Source organism: Coturnix japonica, chromosome 1, assembly GCF_054131305.1.
Source record: "Coturnix japonica strain WE chromosome 1, WE-NBRP24, whole genome shotgun sequence".
Lineage (NCBI taxonomy): Eukaryota > Metazoa > Chordata > Aves > Galliformes > Phasianidae > Coturnix > Coturnix japonica.
Window position 1 is genome coordinate 96,048,304 of NC_140663.1, and position 25,058 is coordinate 96,073,361.

General features: G+C 38.7%; 1 protein-coding gene across 6 annotated transcripts; it reads right to left on the minus strand.

Moving 5' to 3' along the window:
• Window positions 1–1,161: 1,161 nt before the first annotated feature.
• Window positions 1,162–24,953, minus strand: PAXBP1 (PAX3 and PAX7 binding protein 1). 6 transcript variants are annotated; one of them, XR_014939195.1, is made up of 18 exons: window positions 24,270–24,952; window positions 23,352–23,480; window positions 22,342–22,518; window positions 21,056–21,277; window positions 20,342–20,445; window positions 19,330–19,550; window positions 18,216–18,405; window positions 13,324–13,464; window positions 11,114–11,213; window positions 10,560–10,675; window positions 9,023–9,222; window positions 7,870–8,014; window positions 7,602–7,723; window positions 7,205–7,281; window positions 6,874–6,940; window positions 5,188–5,334; window positions 4,723–4,877; window positions 1,162–2,602 (listed from the first exon to the last, which is right to left on the minus strand). XR_014939195.1 is itself a non-coding variant. In XM_015881458.3 (18 exons), the coding sequence occupies exons 1-18, from the start codon at window positions 24,730–24,732 to the stop codon at window positions 2,485–2,487; spliced, it is 2,877 nt and encodes a 958-aa protein (XP_015736944.2). In that variant the 5' UTR covers window positions 24,733–24,953; the 3' UTR covers window positions 1,162–2,484. The 6 variants fall into 6 exon arrangements, 3 of the variants coding, with proteins under 3 accessions (XP_015736944.2, XP_085384491.1, XP_085384483.1); XM_015881458.3 differs by having other exon boundaries at window positions 13,341–13,464; window positions 24,270–24,953; XR_014939198.1 differs by having other exon boundaries at window positions 2,009–2,602; window positions 10,378–10,675; window positions 13,341–13,464.
• Between the last annotated feature and the right edge of the window lie 105 nt (window positions 24,954–25,058).

The following is a 25,058-nucleotide window of genomic DNA, read 5'->3' on the forward strand; positions in this document are numbered from 1 at the left end:
TCTTGGAGATACATCTATGTTATGAAAACAGAATCACAGAATAACAGAATTATCAAGGTTGAAAAAGACCTAGAAGATCATCTAGTCCAACCATTACCAATACTTCCTGGCTAAATCATATTCATCAACACCACATCCAAACATTTCTTGAACACTCTCATGGTCAGTGACTCCACCACCTCCCTGGGCAGTGCATTCCAATGCCTGACTACCTTAAACGTTTAAATATGTGCATGAAGCACAAAAGTGGAGTCAATGGGACAGGTCACATATATGAAGAAAAACAAACCTTACCTCATGGTTTGGAGCAGAGACTTAAGTGGTCGGCTCTTGGATTATTAAGTGTGTTTATTGTTGTAGGCATTAGCGGGGACTCTGTCTGCAATGAGGCAGGAACCCCCTTGTAAAAAAACCCCCCTTTTATCACAATTCAGAATGCCCCCCAATTTTACATGCAATGTTATACATCTTTCCTGTTTCTAAACGATGCTAACTACCTAAAGAGGTTACTACATCTCAAGAGTTCCCGTAGAATTTTGAGTATAACTAAGACTACCATGTCATATGGGATTTTATCACCTTCCAGGACATCAGTCTCTGAATACATTATGTGCATTGATTTGGATGGTGAATGCCAAGACAACACAAAGCCAACCATGGGAGAAGTAATTTTAAAGCAGGTGTGCTGAACTACTGGATTTTAAAGCAGTCACTCAACCAAGCAGCAGATGTATAACGTTTTTGAAGACCACTTCATGAAGTGCAACTGCTTTGTTACATTTAATTTGGGTCAATGAATGAGAAAAATGACTGAAGAAGGGCAGAAAGGCAAGTGGTTATTTTGCTTATAAAGGTTTTCTGTAGCTATATTTTATAACGAGATTAGAAGGAAGTAATTTTCTTGATCTCTTCCTTTTTCTCCCAATCATTATCCAAAGTGGAGCAAAATGCCTCCATTTTTAATAACAACATTTCATATTGTCTCAAGGTTTGGAGCCCTGAGCTACTGAAACTGCACTTATACACCTTCAAAACTGCAGGCTTGTATGTGCTATATTAGAAAAAAAGCAAAAGTTTGAGATGACAAAAATAGATAGCATGCATATTTTTTTTCCTTTACCACTTAAAGGAACAAAGCTTATCAAGTTGCACTGCAGCAGCTCCTTGACAGACGAGTTTATTGAAACGATTTTTAAAAGCAGATATTCTGAATGTACTCCAACGATCTCAACAGTTCAGAAAAACAATTGTTCTGTGTCCAAATGAAGTGTGCATCTTACAAATGGTACATTTTTAATATATTCATTTATACCACGACATGACCTTAAAATACAATTAATCTTTATGTTCTCCAGGATGTCAATTTATTGCTATAATTCCCCCCAGAATGCCGGGTTCACCAGGAAAACAGCTCTTATCCAAGGCTGCTACAGCTGTTAACGTGCCTCAGACCCCAAGACCAAATCACTAGTGTTCCAACGTGGATCACCCTGTTCTAAAGGATTCTCCTTCTGATTTCCAAAAAATTAAATGCTTTGCTTTCCAAGACTGTAATCTTAGCTGGTATTTAGCAGGAAATGTAACATTTGAATATTTAGTACAGTATAAACACTTCAAATTCTAGGATATAAAGTTTTCTCCACCTTCACTCAGCTTTGTATCTTTAGCCATGCCAATCAGAAGAAACAGATTCCCAAGGTGAAGTTATAAAATGGGATAACAGTGAACTTAACCACCGAGGGGCCCAGAGTTCACAGGTGAACTATCTTCTCCTTCAAAATGAAAGGTGTTCAGGGATTAGGAAATACTGTAAATTTCCACAATAATCACAAATTTGCAATGTCTGCCTGCATTAAGAAAACAGTTGAAACACTGATTTGTGTTTTCTTGGCTCTTGTTTCTAAGCACAGTCTTTAGAGTTCCAGTCTGAGTGCAGCACAGCTGCTTTTTAAAGGTTTGGTTGCATTTGGAAGCGTTCCCACTATTTAGGCCAAACGATTTTCACAGATTTAACCTTCTGACCAATAATATGATCATTTTATTTTCAAAACAAGTAATTTTTAGAAAAGGGAAAAGCTTTTTCAACAGTAAAAGATTTCCATATCCAGTGTGAAAGTAACACGGTGGTATAAATATATGCACGCATTGCATTACACTTAATATATTATACACATTCCAGTTAGCCATGGAACAATGAACAAAGGAGTAGATAACCACTAATTGTGGGTACAAAGTGTTTTTGTAAACAAGATTTTGAGAAACTTTGAGGAAAGCCTGATTTGTGGGAAAATGACTACCTTGGAATTTCATTTTTGTCTCCAAAGAAAGTCAACCTTGTCATTTCTTTTAAAGGATGCCTGTATATAAGAATGCACTTTGTATTAAAACAAAGATCAATACTTTACAGTTTAAGAAACTTTACATATGTACATAAATTACACATCAGGAATGGTTTTAAAGCTCGTAACGAGATGTCAGAAAACTCTATTTTCCTTCTATTAAAATTTTTAACTCTTTTACGTTGTGATCATTTGCGACTGTCACAGCATGATCCAGTGCTCGTATACTTGCTAGTAGCTTTATGATCTGCTTTATTTGCTCCCTAAAAGAAAAGAACAAACATGTAGAAGTATTAACAGAAAAGCACATTATGACAGTACAGCAGAATCACAGACTGACCCGGGTTGGAAGGGACCTCAAGGGTCATGTAGTTCCAACCCCCCTGCCTGGCAGGGCCACCAAACATACACCTTTACTAGATCAGGTTGCCCAGGGCCCCGTCCAACCTGGCCTTGAACACCTCCAAGGACGGGGCATCCACAACCTCCCTGGGCAGCCTGTTCCAGGGCCTAGCCACTCTCCTAGTGAAGAACTTCCCCCTAACATCCAACCTAAATCTTCCCTCTTTCAACTTAAAACCATTTCCCCGTGTCCTGCTATTGTCAGCCCTTTCAAACAGTTTACTCCCCTCCTGGGAGTAAGTTCCCTTCAGGTATTGAAAGGCTGCAATGAGGTCACCCCGCAACATTCTCCAGGTTGAACAAACCCAACTCCCTCAGCCTGTCCTCATAGGGGAGGTGCTCCAGCCCCATGATCATCTTCATCAGCAAATCAGTTTCAGGTAACTTTACAACATCTCCTTTAGTCTTTAAATGAAGCTGGTCATCAGCTTAGCAAGGAAATTGGAAGAGGAAGTAGGAATTAGTCATTCAGTTCTAGATGCAGTATAAACTAAAAAAAGTCTTGGATTATTTATGGCGCTGAGTGCAGTGAGTCACAACTCTCTTGATAAATGACAATAACAACAACAAAAATCTTATGAACAACAAACAGCAAATATGTTTTACTGTATGTCTTACAAAAGCATGAAGCTCGCCACCAACAAACTGTGCTACAATTCAGGTCCAGCCCAGTCCTGGGAAGAATGTACTTCTTCAACAGTCAAGAACAATTTTAGTGTCTTTCAAGTAACGTGGACATGAATTTTCACCAAGTCCCATCAAAAAATACTAGAGGCTCAAAATTCATCTTAAAAATGAAACCAGCTGGTTGGGTGCCTTTTCTCAAACATTTGGAAATCCAGTATCAACAGGTGTGGATAAAATATAGGCTTTCTTCTCAGGAGAAATTAATGCATTTTTCTTTAAAGCAACTTATTTTACTGGATGTTGTGTTGAGGGACATGGTTTAGTGGGAGCTATTAGTAATAGGTGAATGGTTGGACTGGATGATCTTTTAGGTCTTTTCCCACCTTGGTGATTCTATGATTCTTTATGAACAGAAATGTCATTCTTTCGTTATGCAAAATAATATTTCTGCTGCAGACTTCTTTTTTGTCTTAATGGGGACAAAACAACAACTGATACAGGAGTCCTAAGCAAGATTTGTCTGCTTCACACCAAGGGAAATTCCTGTCCCTGGATTTCAGTGCTATGCATAAGTTCAAAAAAACAAGAAGGATCTAATTCCACTGAGAGCCTCAGGAATTGAAGAGTAACTCAACAACGGCTCAGGCAAGTACAGGTATCAAGAGTGACTAAATGCAGGTAATGAAGGATCCAAGTTTCAGTTTAAATAGGTTTTCTGGTACAGCTGCACTACTGACCTTGCTACCTCTCCCTGTGCAATAGCACGAGAACAAACAATCTTCCAATATCATTATGTTCCTGTGTATCAGTGTAACAGCGTGGATTTAAAGTTCACCATTGATTTAAACAACCCACCACAAAGCTTTTCAGGATACTCAGCTAGCAGTCACATTCATGCACACACCTAACCCAGACTTTCAATTATGCTGGTTATCAGATACAAGTAAAATTACTCTGATCAAGGAGAAAACAGGTTCATCGAGTTGGTTGCATAAGCAAAGACAGAATTTTTGCACTGTATACAAAAGCATAATCTGTAATTCTGGAGCCATTACGTAGGAATGTGCAACAGGTTTACAAGGCAAAGCAGTCCAGAACAATTAACTACAAAATCTGCCACAATCAGGGACACTAAGGATTACTGCAAAATGATACGAATGCTTAATGAACTTTAGCAGCAGTTCTCAAATACCTTTAAAAATCCACCCCATCTACCATAGCAAAAAAAAAAATAATTAAAGTTTGAATTCAACAACCTTTCAAAAGACTTGCAATAGAATGGAGATATTAACCGGTGTTTGCATACAAATAACAAAGCACAAGTATTGCAATCGAATCATTCAAACTAAGTTACCTTGCATTTCTTTTCTCTACATCAGAGCAACCAATGCTGTTTCTGTAAATTGTATCAGCCAGATGAACAAGGTATCTACAGAAGTTTTCTAGCTGAGAAATAGTCTTGTCTCCTTTTAGATTAACAAACCACTGTTTAGGAAAGCAAGCAATTACCTAGACAAAACAGGGGGGAAAAAAAAGGTTAAAAAAACCAAAACAACAAATGCTAAAAGTTTAATACCACAGACTGTGAAGTCACCAGGTAAGACTGTGTCTACAAGACTCAAGTGAATGTAACAGGAACTCCCCTCCACCCCCATCAGTTCCAAACTTCAAGTGAAAAAGCACTGAATCTCTCCAAGCATAAGCCAGAGAAGCTTCTCTTTGGTTCATCAACACTACAGTATTTAGATACCAAAACCAAGGTTTCAGAGGTAATCGTGAGTTTTAAATACATATTAAATATTTTGTTTGATATACTCACACTTTGCGCCTTCTTAATGCTGTCATCTCCATACTCGGAGTTTTGAAAAGCCATAAGAATGTATCTATTCAGTAGTCCATCTATTGACAGCTCCTGGAGGGTTTTGTTTGAAAGGATTCCATACCACTGTAGAAAGTTTCCTAACAACTGAAAATACAGTACAGGGAAAATAATTGTTTAAATTGTCATGAATCTTTAAAGTTAATCAAGTAGCTACAGACTCTTCAAGTACAGCAGCATGGCTTAAGTAAAGCAAAAAGAATATGCCTTCTGATAGTTCTAAAAGTGTTCAGAATTCATAAAGTAACAGCTTAGAGTGTTATAAATTCTTGTACAACAACCATCATCTAAACGTTGCTTATGTTTGCCCAAAGAACCGTTGAAAAAGCCCCTAAAGTTTCAGGTCATTTTGACCTCAAAATGTGATGTCAACATCAAGTCAAGCAAGACCTAGCATATGCCACACAGGGGCAAGTCCACAGCCTCTCATCAGTGAGACTGCCAGGCAAGCTGTCAGTATGCCCTTGTTTCCAAGGCACGCTGAAACAAAAGGCACAGAAACTGTCTGAAGGGAAGTGCTGGCTAAGCCAACAGTACAGCTGTTATTCCCCAGCGGTATATATACAGCCTGTGGAAAACTGCTGCCAGCTTTGTAGAAGGGAACACAGCTAGCAGTACACTGTCAAAGCAGATAATCAGAAAACAGTAATAAGGGACTTGCTTCCCAGCTTCTATCTCTGATCTTCTGCAATGCTATCTATACCTGCCTTGCAGTGATAACTGTATGTACAGCTCTAAATGGCCCATGCTCCAAAAAATATTGCCAGAAGTGGGCAGTTTCATTCTTAAGAGACACAAGCCATAAAAGAGTTACCACTCTTAACAACAACATACTCATAAATAAGCTTTATCCCCTTCTTGCTCCGGGCAGCATTTAAGAAGTTGACTTCTACTTCAAAGAACTCAGTGCTGAATGTAGTAAATGATGTGATTGCAAACCTGTTCAGTGTAAGGTCTCCCTCACTTTTAAATAGAAACAAATCTAGATAAACATTCTGTTTATATGACTATGGAATTCAGCAGTTCAATCAATGTCTCATACTTTCCTATTTAGCTGAGTTAACACTTCCAATAGAAGGATAAAAATTACAACAGTTGCAGCTTCTTATAGACCTCTGACAACTCTATGGAGCACCTTCCACAAATGGACATTTCTTTCTCACTCTTCATCATTTCAAGTAAACTAAGAGCTGCTTTATATTTTACATATATCAACAGGTTTTCCAGAGGGATATAGAGAACTGTCCGTTTATCTAAGTTATTTTCATGAAAATTCTCATGCTACTTAAAGAAATACAGAAAAAAATCCTCTCATTACTACAAAAGTAAATTAAAATCTTTTTTTTTTTTTTTTTCTTTTTTAAAAACAAATACAATGACATTAAAAAACCTTGGTCAACAAATATGCCAAAGAAACCCACAGTGTAAAAATAAAAACGATGCCCTTTCGCTTAGCAGTCCTTTGAAGAGGACACAGTGTGTTACAGAAGGCTAAGAACCCTACTTCAGAGTTCTTTCAGCTAGAGAGAAAGCCATTTTCCATCTAGCATTTTCCACAAATATGAAGGGGATTTTATTGCTATGCTGACTGCACCAGAAATTTAACAGATGCATTTAGTGACTTACCTTAACAGAGGACCAAAACTGACGTTGGAAGAACAAATATGGACCAGAGTTCTTGTTTTCTAAGACGCTGGAAAGTAAAAGATTTCTTTCATGAGCAAACACTGTCACTTCCATCTGAAGTTTGCTGACCTCCTCCTTCCCAAACAAAGTTCATTTCTATAAATTCTTCCATTTTGCTTGTTTTCTGATAATTCCTCGTGGTAATCAATTTGTTCCCACATACAGCCAGTGAACCATGCAGAGGTATGGAAAAAACCTTACCAGTGCCACGGTCAGAAGACACTGACCTGTTAATTGAGAAGTCTAGTACCATAGTTGACAGCAGACTTACTTTTTTGGATATAAGGGCATGAATACATCATCATCTAGCGTTCTCCTCATTCTTAGCAACAATGCCTTTAAAAGCATCTGAAACAGATTAAGTTTTATTTTTTTTTAATAACAACCAATGTAATGCTTAGTAGTTAAGCACTCAGAAATTCATTTAAAAACAATAAAGAACATTTGTGATCCTAAAAGTGCCCAGAGCACAGACAAGCAGACTAACAAGTCTTAGTACATTTGCTATCTCTAATTAGTCAACAGAACATCAAATAATTAAACAAAACTCCAAAAACTACATTTTGACCCTCATTAAACATGCTACATTTTTCCCAATATAGTGTATTACAAATACACTCAAATTCCTTAACGTTATCCAAGACATTTGTGAAAAAGAGCAAACTTACTTGTGTATTTTTGTTTTCAGCATTAACCACTGAAGGATATCCGTTTACTAGTTTTTGTACAATTGCTACCATTCTTGATGTTTGTGTTGTAGAAAAAGGATCCCATATATTTTCAGAAATCACTAGTAAAGAGATAAAAGAATTACTCCATTTTGCAAATGCTCAAATACAGATAGAAGGACAGTAATTTACAAAGCAGTAAAATCTAATGGCATAAATAATCATCGACTTCCTTCTCCTCCCCCTTTGTTTTTTCCTAAGATTATACCTGTTAATTTAGGAAGAACAACTCTCTCTACAATAGTAGGTAATAGTGAAATATCAGCATCGTCTTTTTCTTGCTCCTGTTCTTCACAGCCATAAAAGAGCAACGATTCAAACCACAACATAGTCTCAAAATCTTGACATTTGCCCTAATAAAATGAATTGAGAAGATATTAGCTTCCTAAACAGACATTTCAAGTCAAGACATTAAAATAAAGAATAACAGCCAAATGAACAAATTCATTGTAGAATCACACAATCACCAAATCACATGAAAGTGAAAATGGTTGAAGCAAGACTACTTTTGTGGGCAGCTGCTGCCACCCAACATATTTTAACAACTAACTACACCTGAGCACAATAAGGGAAACATGAAAAACAGAGTCCACTTGTGCATTAAAAATGATGCTTTCTGAATTAAAAAGCCTTGTACTTTTTCAAACTTAGCAAGATGTATAATGGGAACAGTGAAGCAAAAGATAATTCTAAAATCTTACTTAAGGAGCTTTCACTGCTAGGAAGTAAAATGGGAGGCCAAAATTAGGTGAACTGATTGTCCTCTCATGGCTACTCCTGACAGTACACACACAAGCTGGACATTGAATACTTGCCAGGGACACTGTGTTGCAATTGTGCTGTCCTGCTCCTCCCATGTTCCTTACCTAATTACTGGGTGATAAGTACTAGGAGGAAGAGTTGAAAACTGCCAGCCAGAGTTCTATGGGGCATGAAGGGGTGAGTGGGAGAAAGAAAGAGGATAATATAGGGACAGAGATCACAAGCACACTTGAAAAACAGGCTTCTTCATTCCACTTCTCTTGAAGAAATATTATCTTTAGAATCACGGTTTTCTCTGAAATATTTTAAAACCTAGATGTATTATTTAATACATGATTTGGTTTGGTTTTTGGTCTATATTGCTCCCTGAGAAGGTGTCAGTACATGCTGAATTCAGCTCTCGCCTACTAGGAACACAGCAGGCAACAGTCCAGGAACTCCCGAGAAAAGCATTTCAACCCAAGACTGGTGACCACTTTAAGCTTCATGCCTACAACATGCATTTGTAAGCAAAGATGCAATTCACCCTGCTCTGCAGATATATGAAAGAACTACACTATACAGAACCTTCTGTGAATATTGCATGCCCAGGACATTACCTCCAAAGGAGTCCAGACAAGCAGCTGAAGTCTGATTAAAGGGTTGAACAACTTCGGTAAACAGAGGCCAATATAAGCATCCTTGTAGGAAGCAAAGTACTTTGAACGCCAAGCTTCGAACTGGGACTTAATACAATCAATTGAGTAAAAGCTTTCCAAGACATCTTCAAAAACTTTGCTGGATTCTTTCAATATACGATCTGGTCATCAAGAGAAAAAAATAGCAATAAGTTATTAATCTATTGCACATAAAACCTCTTTCAGACTTTAATGCTGACTGACATAAGCTAATTTTTACCAACATTACAAAAAAAACCCCACAAAAACAACCAAAAACTATTAGCCTTAAAACTTCCAATAATTTTGCTTTAAATTACTGTATGCATTCCTAAAGGTGTGGATCTAACTTCAGAGCTGGCCTTGTTTTGCACCAGTGTTTGGAGCAGCTAATCTCTAAGTACCTTCCAACTCATACTGTTCCACCTGAAGTGCATCCCTCTGTTCCTTATAGCTCAGCGATCATTCTGGGCTGTCGTAAGGGTGAGCTACGAGTGATTAAAAAATGCTTCAGAAATCCCATGCTTACTCAGAAGCTGACAGTACTTGTAAAAAAGGATTTTGTAAATGTAGCAGTGCTGAGTTACAAAAAGCAATACAGCCACACAGAATTCTTAATCTAGATCATTTAACTTGTGAAGCGAATTACTGCACCTAACAACTCTTCAGTAGTTTCTGTGTTCAATCAGAGCTCTCTGCCTACATTTGCAATTCTGGTGATGGGCCAGCAACTAAAGGTGTGATTGTCTGCACTTCTGATGCATTTCTAGACAGTTTAATTGCTTTTTAATCTAGTTATACTTTGGCTCTCCACAACCGCCGACAGCTATGACTTAAGCATTTTTATTACACACTGTGCAAAAAGAAACTCACTTTTTGATCACTTCTCTTTATGCCCCCAGTTCTCACAATGTACAAAATAAATATTCTCCTGGCTGCATCATCCCTTCTCACATATACACAAGAAGTTCCATATGCATGGTCTATACCAATCTACTTCTCCGTGCTTCTTCTAATTTGATTAATTTTTCTTTCATTACTGATAATTGTACTCAGTTTCAAGGTGAGAAAGCGATATTACTTTGCTACTGCCTTCACAGTTACCTCTAGTATTCCGTTTGCCTCTCAACCATTTAATCAAACTATATTTTCCCAAATTTCAGGTTTCTTACAGTGCATAAGAGACGTTAGATTAACTTATAATTCCATTAACTGTATGATTAGGGTTATGCATAATTAAGGCTACTTTGAGCAAGCCAATCATAAAACCATGAGGGAAATTCAAGACCATACAGAACCTTTCTGCAATGTTTCCAGTCAAGATCATTTTCTGTCACCTGCAAAGTTTGCTGTAATAAAAGCTTATGAAATTTTTGTCACTTTCTCCAAAATAAGGTGAAATACATGTACAGGGTCAACTTTTATTCTTCCTCTGTTTTGTCTACATTTGATAGCATAAGGCTTCTTTATCTTTTCTAACCTCGCTCCATATTAAAGTTTGTAATATCCGTTGACGTTTCCTCATCATCACTGGAAAGGCCTTCAAGGTGATCTGCCATTTTCCCAGTTTGCTCTCTTGCTTGTCTACGACGAGCTCTAAAAACGATAAGCAGTACAATACAGTTGTTACATTTCCCCCCCCTGTATCATGAACACAATTATAACTTTTAAAGTGGAAGGAAATTCAGGTTGAAAGTAACTACCAGCTTGTCACTGCCTCAAACATCCCACTGTGCTGCTGCCTCAAGCAATGGAAAGAAGAGGAACCAGCAGAATCCACACAGATACCAAATAGGCTTATTATACTCTCTTAGAAATTCTAAATCAGCATCATCTAATGGTCATTTGTTTTGTACTTTCAGATGTTAAGTTGGGATACTTAGGACACCCCTCCTGAGAATACCATCTGAAGTGTTTTCTACCCTTCCCAGGAGAAGAACAAACACTGCTATTCATGCTAGTATGTTGCACCAGAAAACTGCATTTTGAGAACAGGCAAAAACTCCCAATGGACAAGAAATCCCAGCACTCTACCTTCTAGCCTCTCTTTCTGCAGTCCGACGCTTAACTTGTTCTTGATAGAGCGCTCTGTCTCGTCCAAAAGAATCAAGGTTTGGTGCCATGAGTGCTTTATCTGTAAAATTACATTGATGAAAATTAAAATGCTTTTCTACAATTATATAAATATACTACAGGCTGTTTCACAAGAGCCCTGTACCTACTTTAAACTAAATGTAATTTGAAGTAGAAAGTGTAAGATGTATCCAGAAGCCTAGAATCCACAAATGTAGAGGTTAAAAGAGGAAGTAATGGGGCTCAGAAAAATCTCCACTTGAATGTCAAATAGAAGAATGTTTTCACCATACTTCGCTCTTGTCCCTCTCACAACAGTGCACAACTATATAAAAGTTAATATTTTAAACAGAAATTGCTGACATTGAATATTCCCCAACATATAGAGCTCCTTAAACATGTTTACCATGTATCTTCTGAAATTAAAATGAACAAAAAGATGGATAGAGTGACGGGAGTCAGAATATATGATTCTCTAGAGTTCTAGCCATTACCTCTATATCTATATTCTTTGTATAGTACACAATTTCAACTGCATCAAAATCTACAGGAAAATGGGTCTTCCTCTCCTCCTCTTTTTAAGCGGCAATTAGTTAAAGATGTTCCTGACAATAGCACAGCTAACAGTGAAACCTGTTTACTCTTTTGAGGTGAATTTTTAGAAGTGAATTGAGTATTAGTCAGTGCTCAAGTCCACCCGCTAAGGTACAAACATCAAAATATAAACACAAGCCTATCCAAATCTCAGGAGTAAGTTTAAATGTTCTAACTAAACCCATTCACAAATCTATCGTTAAAAATACCAGTGATGTTCTGCATTAGTATCACAAGTCGATATCAGAAGTACTATGCGTCTTAATACACAGAGTAAATCATACCCATTTTAAAGAAAATGCTGTTATTCAAAGCTACTTATCCTTACGCAAAAGTAAAGCAAAACATGGCAGACAAATCTAAACTGACTTCTATCCCCTTGGTGTTCTGACACTATATGAAGGAACGCAGATTGTTTGAGTCTGCATTGCACAACACATTGAAGGTTGACATTAGCTCACTAGTTTCCGTGAGATTTTCAAAGAGCCAAACCATTTCAAGATGTCGTGCAGTTTATTCTCAAGATTCCCAGATGCTAAATAAGATCTTGATAATGACATGTCACTACCCCACCGTCAAATTCCAGTCCAAAAAATAAAGTAAAATCAATTTTAGGCTTAATTTAGGCAAAGTACACTAGATATCTAGTTCTCACAAGCACTTTTTTATGGTAAAATAGCAAAGCCAACATGTGATGCTTGGAGGCTACAAGTAAAGGAACATGCATGCTGACCATTCTGTAAAGAGATGACCAAATCTTATGCCCTAATGCTTTATCACACTCAGTGACAGAATAGGAAATGGCTTTTATTATAGAATATTAGGTCAGCAATAGGACAGACAGGAAAGCTATTCTAGAAATGAGGTACTCTCCAAAACAGAAAGAAGACTACTATTAATGTACGTTACCCATCATTTACCATGCAGAACAAAACTTCCTCCAAGGAACGTATGTTTTCATCTAAGGTAATACACCTTTGTAGCGTTCTATGTACTTAAGTGATTGCCACAAGAAAACTCATTGAGAATCCCCCATCTCCACACTAACAGTAAGCAAGAGTTTTAACTGACTTTGAACTGTAATCCATATGGATTTATGTTGTATCAGTCTGATTTTTAGCAAGTCATTTCCATATCTTTACCAGTCTGAAATCAAACACTTCTGCTACCTACAAAGTAGAGCATCAGGTAAAAGTAGCCTCTAGCCCAATGTTTCACGGCTTTGTACAAAGTTAAATGCAGATGTTACAGGAAATTTCCAGATTCAAAGTAATTAAAAAAAATAAAATTCTGACATGAAAGTGTGGAGTCGTGGCACCAGTTTGGCCACTACCACCATGCATACAATTCAGTGCTAGAAAAGAGGAAACATAGTTAAGAGCAATAGAAAGGAGAGATGAGGTCAGAGCTAGAGTGGCTCTGAATTTAAACCAAAATGGATTAGAGAACTTTTAATCTAAACTTGATTCTATCTATCTCGAGAGTTAGGATAAACTTCAAGGCAGTCATACTTTAAACATTTACATTTAAAATTAGCCATAATAAGTAAACAAGGTTGTTTAATGAATAATAAAAACCTTCAAGATGGACTGACTTGAATGGCTTGAAAACTCCGAAGATTCATCTTTAATATCATCTTGTCGTCTTTGGACAAGGCGGGAAGCTCGCTGTTTGTACAGCTGGTGCATTGCAGATTCAAGTTCATTAATCAGAGGCACCTGTAAAAATACAACACACTACGTAATATCAAATCCTCCGGGTGCTTAGCTTTCTGGGGTACCACACTATTCCGAAGCATAGCACTGTCACTGCACTTCTAGCAGCACAAGCTGTTTTGTTTTAATCATTTGTGTCATTTGGACCAGGAAATATTTCAACTTGGAGAAAACACATGCATTTAAGAAGGTAGGCAGCTTTCAATCACAATGATTAGTGTTCTGAAAGAAACTGGTATGGACTGAATGAGGCAAAACACTAAGATGATCATTTCAAAGTGAAACGTTATTTAAAGTGCTTGTTCTCCCTGCTAAGTGCACTTAAATGTTGCTACAAAGCTTATCATGCAATGGTTGGATCCACTCTAACTTTAAACAAAAAAATGTAGCAATATCCTATACTTTATGTGAACCTGACTATCCAGTGGGGAAAAAAAAAAAAGAAAATCAATAATCATTCTAACCTACCAAACACTAGCAGGTATTGTTTTGTTGTAGCTTTTATTAGTATGTACAGAAATACTGTTAAAGTGAAGTAAAACAATGTTGCTGAAATGCAGTAACACAGTGCGTAAACGCATTATGTGAACATGTAAATCAATAAAACGTTATTCTAGCCTATGATTAAAATCAAAACTGTACAAATAGGAGTTCTGCACTAAGTATAACCTTTGAAGGATACACACTTCAGTCAGACCTGCTATTTAAAAATAAACTTTAAAAATTAGACTGAATTTTAGGAGCTACAAAAATAGATGATAACAGCCAGGAATATCCTGACATTAAATAGCAGATTCACTGCCTAGTTTTGCAGAATTTCATTTCCCGGGACAAGTTAAAATTAGAGCACCATCATCACCCGAATGCAAAAGAAAATTTTTCATGATCTCTTAATTTGGAAAGGCAAGTCCCGTGAGTCAGTTACTGCTAGTATGAATATTTTTATGCCATATCCTCCTTACCTCCAAAACATATGTTTAGTCCAGTCTTCCAGCCTTAGCTTAGATATTTCATTGCTGCCTATCATCCAGGATTACATTTTTTTCCCCAAAAAAGAAATAAAGTCAGAAATTGTTTCCTGACGTAATTTAGAAAGTGACTCAGCAGCTATTTAAAGAATTCCCCCAGTAAAATTTAAGATTATGACATTACAGCTGCAGAGCCATTTCAGCTGAGGATGACACGCACGTCAGAGGACAAATTAAATGAAAGAAATATCAGCTCTTTGTGGTATAAACTGGTCTGTAGAGATTAAAGTCTGTGGAGTCGCTCAAAATACATGCAATTTTCTTTCAGAGAAAACAAAGCAGAGAAAAGGCGGCGGGGAAGAAAAATCCCACTGTTGAAAGTGCACATTCTGAATTCAAGACAATTTAGGAAAAATAAGTAATAATTATAAAAGAAATAATGCAGCTTGCCAAAGAAAATACTGTTTCTTCCCTTACATATGTCAAGGGAATTCTAAAATTGAAAAGTTAAATGAAAAATCTTGACAGCATCTCTAGAGGCTCTTCTGCAATTGCCTCAGTATAAACAGATAGAATAATTTAAAACAAAAACAAACCAACAGAAAACCCTATGCATTTCAATATCTGAACCCAAAATACTTCCCACTTAAAATATAAGAGACTTAGAAGCCATAACTCTTTTATCAGTACTGTGGTTTATGAGTGACAGGTTCACCGACTACAAGAGCTCTCATTCATTCACTTCTTTTTAAGTCACTACCGTAAATTCAGCAGTTTATTTTACAGTTTCCCCCTCGCCCCCTGCATTCACTGTGAGAGGAAAAAATGAAAAGTTCTCTGAACATTTAGTAGATGAGGATAATTTAAACCTAATCTCAAGCCCCTTCCTGACACAGACAAATTGCTTTTGCAGGCAAAACAGAGTTCATCTAATCACGCTAACAAAGATAGGCTTGGATGAGTTGATCTTTCTATATAACCTATGTTTTGAAAAGGAGAAAATGCAATGGACACATTACAACTTCCCAGCCTTCTCTGAAGGCATAACTTTAACAATTGAAGCTACTAGTGATGCAAAAAATGTTCAGTTTCCTTGGTTTTACCATTTGTGGGGGAAATGACCATACAGGATTTGGCATTTCTATTGCTTGTTTCTAGCGATCATGTAAGACCTGACCCATTATGTTCTCTATCACACCTTACCAATAGACAAAGCATTTATAACATTCAGCATTCCTACAAAATCAGAATACAGACAAAATAGTCTTGCTTGGCTGGGGTATCAAAGGGTTGAACATGGCACATAGGTGCAGAAATAAGGTTATCAGAGAAAAAAGTTCTACTTCATGACGTCGTTACCTTTTGTTCTCAAAAACTAAGACTATGAACATACAAGGAAACTCTGGAGCAATGGACTCTTTTTGAAGAGGACAAGTACACTGTGTATCCATTTGTGCTTGTTCAGCAAACAATTTCCTTATTCAGACCAATATCAATGTGAATTTGACTAATAACAATGACAAGACTTCATACAATAAAGAGAGAGCATCAACGCATCGTATTTGAAAGGACAGGGAAGGCCCTGGCTTTACAGATTTAGGATGTGTATAGCCCCACAGTATTATTACATATATGCACATAGGACACATTTCTTTTTGCTTTTATATATTATAATAATTATATATATTATTATTATTATAATAGCTACATACATTCTATGTTGTAAACACAGATAAATGCAATTGTTTCAAATGTGTGGCATTAAGGGCCACAGGTTCTACAGAAAGCTGAGAGTAACTTACGTCTACACTCAGAAAACAGAAAGACTATTTTCCTGCTACATTTCATTATTTTACTTAGTTAAAACCTGATAATCATTAATTACTTCTTATTCCCTCCTCCTCAACCCCTTTTTGAAAACAACTTGTGGTCTACTTTTGATTTGATAGTAATTTTGTCATGCTTAAAATACTGAATTCTAAAATAGATTATTTGGCAAAAGGTCTGAGGAATACAAATGACACTGTAATTTATGTAATTTATCTGTTAGTTAAACTGTTTGACACCCTAATTTTGCAACTCACTGCAGGTACAGGCACTTATAACAGCCTCTAATTGAAAATAAAAAGCAACAAAATATCTCCTAAAACAGTCTTAAGTATGAGATGATAAAAGCCACAGCTTAAAAGTTTGAGGGACTGGCATGGGGGTACTCTAGGAAAGTTGTGGGGAAGAGGGGTCAAGTACAGAATCCTTATTAAAGCAGCCATTGGGAACACAAAAGAGTATTACAAGAAAGCAGCTTTGACAAGCCTGTTTGTTAAATTATCAACAGCTAATCATCACAACTAGAACTGACTTACTTCCTAGTACCGTAAAGTAAAACTTTGTTCTGAAAAAACGACAGAAACTGTTCCCCTATTTGCTAACAGTAAACTTTCCCAATTTAAAATGAAGTCTGGAAGACTAAGGGGCTTGGCTTTCACTCAAAACAATGCATTCCAAACCAATTTGTTTAAAGAAAACATTTGAACAAGATTGTGTGGACAATCAAAGAGAACAACCACACAACAATATATTTCTGCTGTTGTTAAGTTGTGTGGACGTTCTCTTTGATTTTAAGAGTTCTTTTAAAAAACAAACACTGTATACAGACACTTGACTTCTGAAATACAAACTTATCTCAGACAAAGAATATAATTTCTCTTTAGTTTGGAATTTAGGCATCTGTGCAACCAGCAAAGATAGAATGGCAAAGAAAAGAAGGGAAAACTGATTATCCCTCAATACCTAGTGCACTAATAGAAACTCAGGAATATTGCTTCTTCTGTGAACAATACTTTTTGTAACTAATCAATTAGCTGGGCAAATTAACTGGTCCAAACATCCTGGGTTTGTCCACAACCGATAGTTCTCTAGCTTACAAGAATGAAGATGGGAATCTTCACGAAGCATTAATGATGGACAATTACTAACTGATTAGGAGTCAGAATGCTTCAATAGTCCTCTCTCACACCTAACAAGATATCTGAGCAGCACCTTTGACCACTGAAGTAATTCTGGCAGCTAATACAATAATAAGATGACATATTATTGTATTTGAGTCAAGACAATGAAGCCTGTACACTGCTAACTGAATTTTACAGCTCCTGTATGTGTGCACATACGCAAATACATGTATATTTAAAAGAAAACTAACTAAATATAGCATAACGAATAAGATAGTGAAAAAAGACTAAGTTCTCAAGTTAGAAACACGCAAGAATATCATACTACATGATGTATACTACAAGATGTACCTGTTTTAATTGTCTTCAGATGCTTACAATTTTTCTTCTTCAGACATTAGAGCACTAACAAAGCCATAAAACTATCTGTCAGGAGGAAGATTGTAATACAAAATACAAATCTTTCTTATTATGTTCATAAAACATTTAAAGAACTGGCAATGTAATTCAGTTGTTATTTTTCTTCACCTTATATCCAACACGGGCCAAAAGTGGCATCTACGTAAAGGTGAAACACTCTAGGGACAGAGAATCTAGAAATGTTTTTAGGTGATCTAAAGTCACTAATGTGTTACGCTGCGAAAGAAAGGTTCTCGATAACCAACACTACTTTTCATGACGCTATCTCTTCAGCACCTGAATAACCAAGCCTTTAGGAGAATATGTTCTCAGGGGGCTTTTTGAAAAAACCATGATGTGGTGTTTGGCACGTACTAAGAGACTTTTTTTTTTTTTTTTTTTTTTAAAAAAAAAAAAAGGAATGTTTTTACATCCTTACCTTTTCACTGAAACACTCAAGCAAGTCTTGGACATACCCTCGCATTTCTTGCAAAAACTTATACTGTTCACCAATACCCCCAGAAGACCCTTCTAATCTTTCAATTGCCTTGGTAGAGTCCTCTCGGCTTTGCTGATGTTTCTCAAACTGCTGCCGATTAGCTCTGTGCAATTCTTTCATAGAGTCCAACCTGAGGGGCAATGGATAAATAACAAATTTACATCCAGAAGTCTCTATCCTTCAGACTGTTGAGATATTAGACAGTGCAAGTACTAAGTATATATATGGAAACACTGTAGGCATTCTCTAACTTTCGCTTGTCACTTTCTCTCCTCTCTACATAAACAGCGAGAGTACTGATTTAAATTCATTTTCTAGCATTAATTTTCTAATGCTGAGTTCATTATGCTGTCAACTCCTCCAAATTTTTACAGGAGTCGGTAACACTTAAAATACTACAAGGTTGGCCCTACAGAAAAATGGAGAGGAAAAAGTAATTTATGAAGAGAGAGAGAAAAAAAAAAACAAACAAAAACCACAGATGAATTATGGCTGCTCCAAAGCAGTTGCCTTCCTCTAACTTGATTTACTAGTGGAGTTTCTAACACTACAGTGGGCATACAAACCATTGTTGCAGTTGTTCATTATTAATAAGTTCCCTCTGCAATCGGGATGTTCACTTAGTAGGAACTCTTGTGTAGCTGACAGACTACAACTTTTAAACAAAAGAAAAAGCTTACACTAAAACATAAATTATCTCTCTACTGAAGAGTAAAGTTTTCATTTGCAGTTTAAAAGAATGAAATCTGCTGATAAAGCTAAACACCTCACTGGCCTTTCACTTCTTGACTATCAGATTGTGTAGCGTCCAGAAGATGCAACTCAGACCTGTCTTCAACAAGATCAATGGTCACAATCCAGGGAGACTTTCGAACAAAGTGTCAATGTCATCTTCACTTTGAGCTTTTTTTTGTTTGCCTCTTAATTTTTTTTTAATGGATGTGCCAGTCAGTACTTTTCCAGCGATGAAACTGTTTTCTCGGGACTAAAAGATGCCTGAGGAACAGAAAGCTAGGGGAAATGTCTTTAAGTCTAAAAAGATGGTCTGTCCTACCTGTCTTTAAGCTGTTTCTTTACCAAATCAATAGTAATAGGAGTCATCTCATTACTGGGTGTTTTGAAAGGAACTGTATTATCTGTTTTTTGAGACTTGGCTTCCGATGATCCATACGCAGCATAAGTGTATGGAATGCCATATGACGAACCATAAGACAATGTCTGGTAAGTGTTCTGGTAGTACAGATTATTCACTTCAGGAGGCTGACTTGGTTGAACCTGAGATATGAGGACAGATAATTGTACTGTGTTAGACTTCAGGGAAAGAAGACACGTTGTTTCACATGTTAAATGTTATAAAATGAAAATGGCAGTCAGAAACGTATTTGTGTGGCAAATCCATGCGGGTTTGGCCCTAGAACTTTCAATACCTAAGGATTCAGAAGCAACTTCTTATAAGGACGAAGTCTTAATATCGTGATTATTCTAAATGTTTATATTTACAGCAAGTTACTAAACACAATTTTATCCAGCCTACAACTCCTAAGGTAACAAGCTATTTTGAACTAAACTCAATTTCACTAAGACTATCTATTAAAATCGGTGTTTAGTTAGGACTTTTCTGGAATGTTTTTTAAAAACACTATTATTATCTTCAACTGAATAGCAACTTTACTGTGACGACATATGGCACAGACTGCTACTGATTCCAATCGCATGTTTATACCACAAGAGAAGACACAGAAACATAAAAACAGCTCTGTTTATGAACTGTAAAGCCACTGACAAATAGTAACAGAGGTCTCTTCAAAGCGGCATTGTTTTAGCTCTATTTTAGGCTGCAAATATATGCTGCGTACACTGTAAGCATCTATCCTTAACAGAGAGACTACAGAAATGGATAACACTCAATACTTAAAATCTGATTTCTCATTTCTTTTTAAAGAATATCAGAAGTCACCCACTGATCTTCTCAGACAATACAGCCTTCTGTAAACTACCTAAGTTTACAATAGATTTAGCCAATATAGCAAAAACAGAATAAGAGCAGATCACAACAAAATACATGCCTGAGGTATGTTGATTCCTTTCCGTATCTGTTCTTGCTCCCATCTACTGAGTTCCTCATCTTGTTCTCCTGCCACCAGTGCCTCATCATCACTCCCCTCAATACCTGGAGAGGAACGAAACAGACAGGTAACAAAAACAAATTAACATATTCATAGTAAGGACCATGAGTTCCAAAACCTAAAAGGCCAAGCTTTGGTGGGAACATCTCAGTGCATTCTCTCTTTTTCTCCACAAGAAATTAAGGATGCTAGTCCATGAATCATTACTGCAGAGGCTCCACTGCAAAAACCTAATGGATAAGTTTGCAGTTAACTGCCAGCAAAGCTCTCCAGTATTACAGATCTGTTCTCTTACTCTTCCTCCTTCTCCAGAAAGTTACTTCACTTCTTTGCTAGGAAGCAGAATCCTACATTCAAAAACTAATGTTTTTCTTTTGACAAGTATACAGACGTTAAAACGATATAGGAGCAATACTAATTGTTCCTTAGTGTATGTTTCTACCAGATTAAATAAAGTTGTGTGCTTCTAACCAAAAGAACAGAATCTGTGCTCAGAAGTTTACAAGTAGATTCCATTATGCAGAACTTTTCTTAAAAACAAAATTTAACTCCAGACTTCAGTCTGACAAACATGTTTTTGAAAACGCTGAAAGGGAGCACTTGCAATACAACCAGTGCAAATATTGACCAGCTGTCTCTCTGAGAAGATTTTACCTATTTCCTCAGCAATCTTTTGCCTTTGGGATTTTTCCTTCACTGTAAAAACTATCCTCCTCTTCTCGTCATCATCTTCATCATCACTGGCATCATTTTCATCTTCTCGAACAAGGCGGCTTTTACCTGGTTCACTGTCAACAGGAGTAAAGTCTCCAAGTTCACGAGCCATTTGACGCTTTTTTCTAGCGGCATGAATAAAAGCAGCATCTGGAATTTCTCCTAGAGACAGACGTTCACAGTGTTAAACATCCACTGCAACCAAACAGGTATTACAACTCCTTCTTACTCATCTCTGCCATCCTACCAAAGCACGTTAGAAAGTGGCAAAAAAAACAAGAGGAAAAAAGAAATATAACTGTACTCACAGATTTGCAAGCAACCCAAAAGCTACACACATAAACTTTCAGAGCAATAGCTCTCAGATATGGAATCTTTGCCAAAAGATCTGGCTCTGCTTTTGTTAGCTCACATGCTACAGTGGCAGAAGCTTGAAATCTCCTTGGGAAGCACTCCTAGAGAAGAGGAGTTCCTGCCTTTTACAGGAACCAACTGCTGCACTAGGAAGAAGAAAATGACATTCCTCTGAAGTCACTTCCTGTTCAGATATTGCCCCTAACTCTTATTCCTTTGAGGGAAACAAAAATCCTCAGCCATTTCAACAGATGATGGCAGCTCAGGGGACACCAAAGAAGAAAGGCATCACTAATAAAACTGTATAGCCGAGAGGAAATAAAAAACCAGCCCACAAACCCAGATTATAAAGAAAAAAAAGAGTAAAATCACTAGTAGAAGTTTAATGCAGCTCACTTAGGTAACAAAAAGAATAGCCCCCGCATATCTATTTTTTGAAGCATTAATAAATCTTTACCGCTACTTTGACTAGTCATGGACAAAAGATTAAAGTTCACATTCTCTTTATACTTGAAATGAGACATTTTTCTCAAGCTTACAGTAATTCCACAGATGTAAGAACATTCTGCAATTTACCCTAGAAGGAAAAGTCACTTGGGAATCAACTAGGAAATTATTTTTTCCCCTGAAACGCAGACCCAAAGCATGCAGATGGAGTTTCCATTTGGGGAGCAAGCCATCACCCGAGTCAGCTACCAATTAGCAAGCTACTTTCTCAATTGGATTTCTTTGGCCTCAGGGCCTGACAGAAAACTTATTAGATGAAAAATGATAACATTTGAGATACCTTGCAGACCCATAACTGAGACACTCAAAGACAAACACTGGCAAAAGCATTTGTTAAACATATCAGACACGCTGTGATAACCAACCTGGGCGAAGAACATTCAGCGATGATAGAGCACTTGAAAAAGCCCCACCAGGTTTTGGTTTTTCTTCTTCCTTCTCACTTTCAACTTCCATTTCTTCTTCACCGTGTTCACTGTTTGCAGTCCCATCTTCTTGACCTATGTCCTTAATTTGTCCTGTCTTTTCTAGTGGTGGCTCCACTGTTAAGACAATAAAGCCTACATTTTACTCTTTGGTGAAGGACACTTGGAGGCTTTTTTAAAAGTATTAACATTGTAGGATTGAAACCAAATGAAGGCAAATTTATCCATGGGAATACATTCAACTTCCATAAGCTTCAACTGTATCACTGTGATCTCTAGATAACACCTGTACTCATAGAGTTGGAGGTTTCACTCTACCCAAAGTTAGCGGTAGAGGAAAATATATCAAGACACTTTACCAATGATTTTCCCAATAACCAACAGCAGAATTACACCAAAACCAAAATCTCAGGCTCAACCTACAAGTTATGGAAGGCTGTGTATTGTTAAAAAGTCCTTCTGCTCAAATACTTTCATCCTATTATCTTGATCACCAACTCTGCTCTAAGGTCAAACTGTGAAACACACAGCTGTTGAGTAATTTACTTAACAACAAAAAACCATCACTGCTCGCTCCCTCATTTCTTCTTTCTGACAAGCTGCACTGCAAGGACATCCTGTCAGACAAGCACTAGGTGTAGTGCTGAACTAATAAGAGGAAGAAAAGAAACAGAACTGACACAAACAGCGCTGAAACATAAACTACTGAAATCTACTGACAATTGTAGAGGCAGCTATCTGAGAAGTTTCATCCTTCAGCAATCGTATCTACCTGACAGAGATTCAAAGTTCTCTATCATCATCAGAATAGCATTTGTGAGGTATACATTTGCTCTAGTATACTAAACCCTATAAAAAGACAGACAAGTCATCATCCCAAAAACAAGCGATCTGTATTTACAACTCTTAATCTCTGCCATTAGAGAAGTTACTGTTAATTTTGCAGTTACCATCTGTTGGAGAATTGACCTCCGTTCTAACTTTGGATTTTTCAAGATCTTCTTTATATTCTTTCTTCAACTGTTTTACAATCTTTTTGCTGTAACTTGATTTCTTCACTTTGAAAACTTCTTCGGTTTCTTTAAAAGAAAAAGTTGAAAAACACCACGTTAGATCTGCCAAGAAGCACAGTTAGCTGTTATACCTCTTTTGCACCTAGATCTCAAGAAGTGCCGCTAGGAACTCAGCAACAGAATACCCATCATTTCACCCAGAGTCTACTCAGACAACAGGTGATCAAACACATTCGCTCGGGATAAAAGCAAATTTGATGCAAAACGCCAGCAAAGTCCGCCCTCTATCAGCACTGCTGCCCCGGTGATGCCGAACACAGAATCACACAGGTTGGAAGGGACCTCAGCAGGGCCACCAAACATACACCTTTACTAGATCAGGTTGCCCAGGGCCCCGTCCAACCTGGTCTTGAACACCTCCAAGGACGGGGCATCCACAACCTCCCTGGGCAGCCTGTTCCAGGGCCTAACCACTCTCCTAGTGAAGAACTTCCCCCTAACACCCAACCTAAATCTTCCCTCTTTTAACTTAAAACCATTTCCCCGTGTCCATTGTCCCGTGTGCTGTTGGCACAGCGCCTGGCACCGTGCAAATCCACGTCCGGCTACTTCTATGTGGGGCCAGGAGCTGGACTGGGTGATGCCCGTGGGTCCCTTCCAAGTCGGGGTGCCGTGACAGTAACTCACCCCGCTAAACCGTAATAAAACTAATGAGCACTTTCCGTTGCCAGCACACCCCTGTCCGCACGAAGTCTGGCCGCAGCCCCTCACAGCCCAAGTTCCTGGACCAGCCCTCTGCCTTAAGATAACAAACCGAACCACGGCGCGAGGCCAGTCCCGCCACCGCGGCCTCACCTTCCTCCTCGTCCTGGAAGCTGAGCAGGCTGGCGCGGGGCAGTTCTTTGTTCTCCCGCGGCCGCTTCTTCTCTTTAGGCCGCCCGGCGGCCGGCAGCCCGTTGCCCTGCGGCGGCGGCGGAGGCGGGGGGGGCAACGGGGAGTGAGCCGGCAGCGCCCCTAGCCCGGCCCGGTCGCCCCCCATCAGGCCCAGCCCCAGGCCGAGGGCCGCACCGTAGCCCGCGGCGCAGGCGAAAGCGGCGGGGCTGCCGGGCAGGGCGAGGGGCACGCAGCCGGGCGGTAGAGGCAGCAGCCCGGTGCCCGCAGCCGCCAGGGCCACGGCGGAGGCCTCGCCAGGCCCTTCTCCTCCGGTCCCGGAGGCCGGCGTCGGCGGCTCCTGAGGCGGCTCCTCATCGCGCTCCTCGTCCTCCTCCTCCGAGTCGTTCCGCTTCCTCACGTTCACTCTCCGCGCCTTGCGGAACATCCCGCCGGGCGCCGACCCCCCGCGCCGCGCAGCGCCGGCACCGGCACCACCCACTGCTGCCGCCACACGCCGCGGCACAGGCCCGGCTCGCCGAGCATGATGGCCGCCGCTCCGCAGCCCACAGCGCCCCCTGCCGGCTGCCTCCCGCAGCCTCCAGCCCGGCAACGGGAGCCGGCGGAACGAGGCTAGAGAGACGGGACTAGAGCGGCTCCATGCGCCGCGTGCCGCTGCCTCCTCCCCTTCTCTCCTATGGCACCGCCCCTGCCGCCATCTTGTGTCGGGACGGCGGCGGAGCGGGGGAGGGGAGGGGAGGGCAGGGCGCGGGC